At 38.2% G+C, this 5856-nt stretch overlaps 1 protein-coding gene across 2 annotated transcripts in view; it reads left to right on the top strand.

The window, feature by feature from the left end:
- The window catches only part of shroom4 (shroom family member 4), an 83511-nt gene extending 78363 nt beyond the window's left edge, over positions 1-5148 (top strand). For both annotated transcript variants that reach the window (XM_015037398.1, XM_015037399.1), the window contains 5 exons: positions 215-344; positions 1046-1147; positions 2233-2403; positions 3044-3186; positions 3285-5148. In XM_015037398.1, the coding sequence (XP_014892884.1) occupies positions 215-344; positions 1046-1147; positions 2233-2403; positions 3044-3186; positions 3285-3447 (709 nt within the window). In that variant the 3' untranslated portion in view covers positions 3448-5148. The remainder of the gene's footprint in view (positions 1-214; positions 345-1045; positions 1148-2232; positions 2404-3043; positions 3187-3284) is intronic.
- Positions 5149-5856: the final 708 nt, after the last annotated feature.

Below are 5856 nucleotides of genomic sequence, written 5' to 3'. Positions count from 1 at the left end.
AAAACCCGTTCTGTCTTCCATGTTATTTGTTGGCTTTCCTCCCTGCCTCTGTAGTTTAGTTGCTCACCAGGGGTTGAGATGATTTTCATATCCCTGTCGTTGCTCCTTTGACATGCTCAGAATTCACTGCCGTTTTAAAAACCCTCGCGTTTGCTGCCGTTTCTAACCACACGCATAAACAAACCACCTCCTCCGTCGGTCCTCCTGTCTTCAGGCAGTCCGGTGCCAGCTCCAGCTGTTCGTCCTATTATCACACGTCAGCAGCCAAGGCTCAGCTCCTGTCGCAGATGAAGGACTTCACCGACAGCAGAGAGAAGCACGAGGACGACGAGCTCACCTATAAGGTAGACACAGCTTCATTTTGAACCACTTTTAAGGAGTTTTTTATGGAGAGAAATTATCATACATTTAACAACTTCAATTAATTTCAAAAACAAGACCAGGATTCATAAAAGTGACTAAACATTCTGATAAACAAGGCTGGTTTCTCTAAATTCACTATCATACAGACTCAACAAGAGATCCTGTCAGCAGCTACAACAACTCATTGAAGAAACTGATATGAGTTACAGCAAAGTTTCATTTCCCTTTGGGGATTAATAAATCACTCTTAAACAACCCCACAGTATGATGCTGCCACCACCATGCCGGGTAGTAGACACAATGTTCTAAGGTTTTAAAGTTACCCTACTCCAACCCATCAAATGTACGTTTTGTCACTTTTAATTAAAAAGCTCAATCTTGATCTCTTCTAAGCGTCACTGTGAGCAGGGAGGCTGATGTTGATGCAGTTTCAAGTTACCCAAACATTCTTGAAAGTACATGTTTATATATTTAACTTTAATGTATAATTTTAAGCCTTTGTGGGTCAGAGGAAATCCATAATAAATTCTTGATTTTAAATCTCCTTGAAGGGGTTTGTTGTGTAATCAGCCCAATCTGGGGAAAAAAAAAAAAAAAAATCCAGCTACGCGTTACGGTCCAAATTTGTTCTTCTGTTGTTTTTCTCACTGCGAGCTGAAACAGTTGTTTCCGTGTTGTGCAGAAGCAGCTGATGGAGAGCCTGCGTAAGAAGCTGGGAGTGCTGAGGGAGGCTCAGAGAGGACTGCAGGAGGACATCAGAGCCAACGCACAGCTGGGAGACGAGGTCCAGTCCAATCCTGCTCACTAGATTAAGTGCTTTAAATCATCTGTGCATGTTGGCAGCCACTCTTACTTTGAAAACTTGATGCGACTCATTTTATACAAGCAAGTCTACAAAAACGCTTTCTCTAAATAGGATTGGACTGTATTTCAGATTATAAAGTCATATATCAGATATGTTGTCTGAAGAATTTGTGTTATTTTAAAAATGCTTTTGATTTGATGGTGGTTTTAAAAAAGTTGGGATTAGAAAAGTTATGAAAATCTTGGAAAAGAGGCATCTCCTGGGCCTTTTTACTGTTTTTCTTTTCTACAACCTTCAGTGTTCCTCCACAGTTTGAGAAAAGTATGGAAAAATACTGAATTTGATGGAAGTATTTTCCAGGTTTGGATTTGTAAGGAGTAAGACTTCTGATCCTACGCTCTAAGCTGTATCCCTCTAAATGTCCCTCCATTCATCTATCTGTCCGTCCTTCCACCAACAATCCATTCATGTATTTATCCAGCAAGTCATTCATTCATCAGGTATTCTAAAAAATTAAGGTCTTAAAATGTCTTAAATTCATTTAAAAAAATTATGTTGGCTTTAAATATGTTGATCACAGGTCTTAAATTTTTTTCTATTCTTATATATGCTATGTATTTTTTTTTCTCATTGGACTTTTCTGTCAGGCACAAGTTTGAGCTACAGGCAAACATTTTCATTCTGTAACTCACTGCTAACATACTAGCCAGCTTTTTGAAAAGCTAGCTAGTAAGTGCAAAAAAGTAAATGCAAATTTATCACAAGTTTGCTAGACGAAGTTCGTACATTTCTTTTGAAATATAGGTCTTAAATTCCATTCATAGAGGTCTTAAAAAGTCTTAAATTTGAGTTGGTGACACCAGCAGAAACCCTGTTCGTCCATCTCTTCATCCATCTATGGTGAATAGCTCAACATTTTTACATCAATGATGCTAGAGTTAGACTCTACATCCAGGAGGTTCTAGAACGTGACTTTTCTAGACCAGAGGATATCTGTATCTTCATCCCACCAAGGATGAAAGTAGTCAAACATCCTCTCTGTCCATTTTTTTTACTTCCTGTAGGTGGAGAGCATGGTGGTATCTGTGTGTAAACCCAACGAGGTGGACAAATACCGCATGTTCATTGGCGACCTTGACAAGGTGGTGAGCTTAATGCTGTCTCTGTCTGGGAGGCTGCTCAGAGTGGAGACCACACTGGACACACTGGACCCCGAGACAGAGCACCAGGACCGGGTGAGGAGAAAACTTTTACATAAAGAACCAGAAATTAAATGCTGATTAAAGAAGAGAAAGTCTTTTTTTTTCTTTTCATTTGGGAGGGGAGGACAGATTTTAAAGATCAAAGTTATTATTTTTAGTCAGGTTGTCTGCACACCCTTAAAAAGCATTAATTTAATTGATCTAAAATTAAGGTCTTAAAAGATCTTAAATTCATGTAAATAATCCTTAAGTAAGTCAATCACAGGTCTTAAATTTTTCTGTAGATTTTTTTTAAGCGGGCCTTTTCTATCAAAGAAAAGTTTGAGATGTGTGCAGACATCTTCACTCACTGCGTTCTGTCCCATTACCTGCTAGCTAGCAAACAAACAAGCCATAAGGAGCTAGCATATAGCTCATTACCAGCTAGCATATGGTTCTCTAACTAATTAGCTAGCTAGCTAGGAAGGTGTGAAGCACAAAGCTGCTGCCAAGAACCACATAAAGACTCAAGAAGTTTCAGTTTTGGTCCCCTGCATTTATTTTGTACGTCTCTGTCATGATATGGGCAATACATTTTATTCATAGTAATCTTAAAAGTTCTTAAAAAGCTCTTAAATTTGAATTGATGAAACCTGCATAAACCTAATAAAATAAGGTAATTTTTGTCCTGTAGCTCCCCCTGGTGGAAAAGAAACGTCAGCTCATGAGGCAGCTGTCGGAGGCTCAGGACTTGAAGGACCACGTCGATCGCAGAGAGCAGGCCGTCAGCCGGGTTCTGGCCCGCTGCCTCACTCCAGAACAGCACAGAGACTACAGGTGCGCATCAGAATGGGAATTAACTCGCATTCAACCTGGCCGGTGAACTGTCCTTGAGTGCTAAATTGCTTTGTGTACTCTTGTTTTTTCCTTTCCAGCCACTTTGTGAAGATGAAGGCTGCCCTGCTGGTGGAGCAGAGACAACTGGAGGACAAGATTCGGCTGGGAGAGGAGCAACTCAGAGGGCTGAGAGAGAGCCTCGGTCTGGGCCTGGGCCTGGGAATGGGGATGGGAATATCAATGGGATACGGACATTACTGAGCAATAAACAAGAAGTGAATGAAGGATGAAGCCGTTAAGTTCAAATCAAGTCCAACACATGGAAGACATGTTATCAATCGCATAGTTAAGGACAATATCTTAACAGTTGTATGACGACACTAAACATGAAGCTGCTGCAGACGGTTAGTTAGACATGAATATAGGAATTAAAACTGCTTAAGAAGCTACTATCTGATAGTAAGAGTATTCACACTCAACCACTGGCAAAAAAACTATTTAACAAATGATCTTCTGACTCTTTTGATTTTATCCAAGAAGCAAGTGAAGTCATCCCAAAACGGTCTTATAAGACATTTTCCAGCTAAACAGGCAAACAGTAAGGCATGGAAAAACAAAAATGAAGACAAGAACGGACTCTTAGCATCACAGCGAAGACCAAAACCAGCTAGGAGATGATAAATAAGTGTCCGAAAAGCCCGTTTGTCGCATATTTTCAAGGCCACGACAAAGAAATCAAACACTTTGTGCCTTAAACATGTACTGTACTATTAAACTGACACTATGTATTTTCTGTTGTTACACACTTTGTTGCCAAAGACATTTTTGCGAGATGACTGTGTCATTCACTTCTGTTTTCTTTTATATTTAAACCTCCTGGTTCAGAGAACTTGAGGAGGGTTTTTTTTTTGTTTTGTTTTCTCTGGTGCTTCATATCCTCACTAAAGCCAATGTTTCACAGTGCCTTTGTCAGCTTTATTAACTGCTAAACATTGATTCTGCAAGACATAAATATACTGTTATTGTGTTATTTTGTGTCACATTACTGTACTTGTGTGGAGTTTGACACTCCGTGGACTGACCGTCACGTAACGACCTTTATGTACAGGAGGCACTAGTGTTTATTATGTGTATGGTTTGTATATTGTGGTGTTGATGTTCGAGAACATTCATTTTAAAAGATGGGTGAGAAGACCTGGAAGAGTTGAAGTTTACTGTATATGTTTACAATGAATGAATCCGGAGTGGAGTGCGGTTTGTGTTGCATCAAGTGAAGTTTGCAAATTTATTTTCGGCCATTTTTTATTCCCAGCTGTCACCTCAGCTGACTTGAAAACTATGCTAATTTACCTTCATATGGAAATAAATCTGTACATCAGTTAGATGACTTTCAGTTCCAAAGTGCAAGAATAAAACCTAACTTTTACCAACATATTCACATTTTTCTAAACCGTTTTTAAGCAGAACTTGTTTTGCAAAATTAGATATACCATATTGCCAAAAATGAAAAGCACTTCAAGGACAAAAATACACATCAATAAATAAAACCAAAAATTAAAACATTTTGGAAGTACTAAATATTTTTCTAAATGTTTTTGTTTTTTCCATGTTTTTCTTTTTGTTGCTGTCATGTGTATTTTTATTATTATGTTTTAGTCTTCTCAGGCTGTACCATTGTGCCATGACAAGCTAGCTAGCTAGCAGGTTAGCTTAGCATACAAACTTAATCTTTGGGGGGACTGTCACAATTTATTTATTGGTCCACCAGCAAAACTCAAAATTAAAGAAATGCTAGTGTTTTCTTCACGCTCAAAGCATCAAACAAAAGCAAAGAAAACTACTTATTACATCAGCTAGCTTGTTTTGCTATCTAAGAGCTTTTCAACAGCTGTGAGTTTAAAATCTAGGTAGGCAGGTTTAAGTGTAGCTTTGTCCATTCCCACTATATGCTACAAAATCAGCTAACAAGCAGCTAAAAGAGAACATATCTCCTGTCACATTTTTCCTTACAGAGCAAAGGTCTAAATTGGGCGTAAATCGCTGTAAGAATGTTGTTGATCAAGAAATCTTTAAATTTTAAAAACGTGTAGGTTTTTATCTAGCTGAACATTCCTAGTTCTTTGAGTTCTGTTTTTAAGTTGGTATCTCATTAAATCAGTCACCTAAAGTACTCTACAACCTCGGTCAGTTAAGATCTTGCCACGATATTTGAATACAAGATACAGAGAGAGAAACGTTTTACCAGCCTTCTTGTTATTCATTTATTTTATAATAGTTTTATGCTACTTTACTGCCACCTACTGGGAAATAGCTCCTAGTGTATGATGACGTGAGTGAGAACGGACATGCTTAAAGGAGTCGAGTATTGCCTCTGATAAAAACAAGTTTAAAACACTTTAAAACAAAAGAAATTGAGAAGTCAAGTAAAGAAACATTGTCACTCGTTAATTGCTGTAAAAGTCAACCTGTTCCATTTCAAAGTAGCTTGAAGTCTATTCAAAGGACTCCTGTTGTTTTTAATTGTAAGCAACACTAGGATTACTGTGTATATTTGTGAATGTTTTCCTATGCTGCAAACAGCAATTCTCATTGGAAAATTCATTGGAAACATATTGATATTTCAAGTACAAACATTGCCTGATGGACCTGTAAGAGAGTGTTTCTTTTGTT

Source organism: Poecilia latipinna, unplaced genomic scaffold, assembly GCF_001443285.1.
Source record: "Poecilia latipinna isolate Pla-1442-1.1 unplaced genomic scaffold, P_latipinna-1.0 Scaffold404, whole genome shotgun sequence".
Classification (NCBI taxonomy): Eukaryota; Metazoa; Chordata; class Actinopteri; order Cyprinodontiformes; family Poeciliidae; genus Poecilia; species Poecilia latipinna.
Note: the sequence above shows the minus strand (reverse complement) of the source record. Positions and strands in the feature narration are given on the sequence as shown.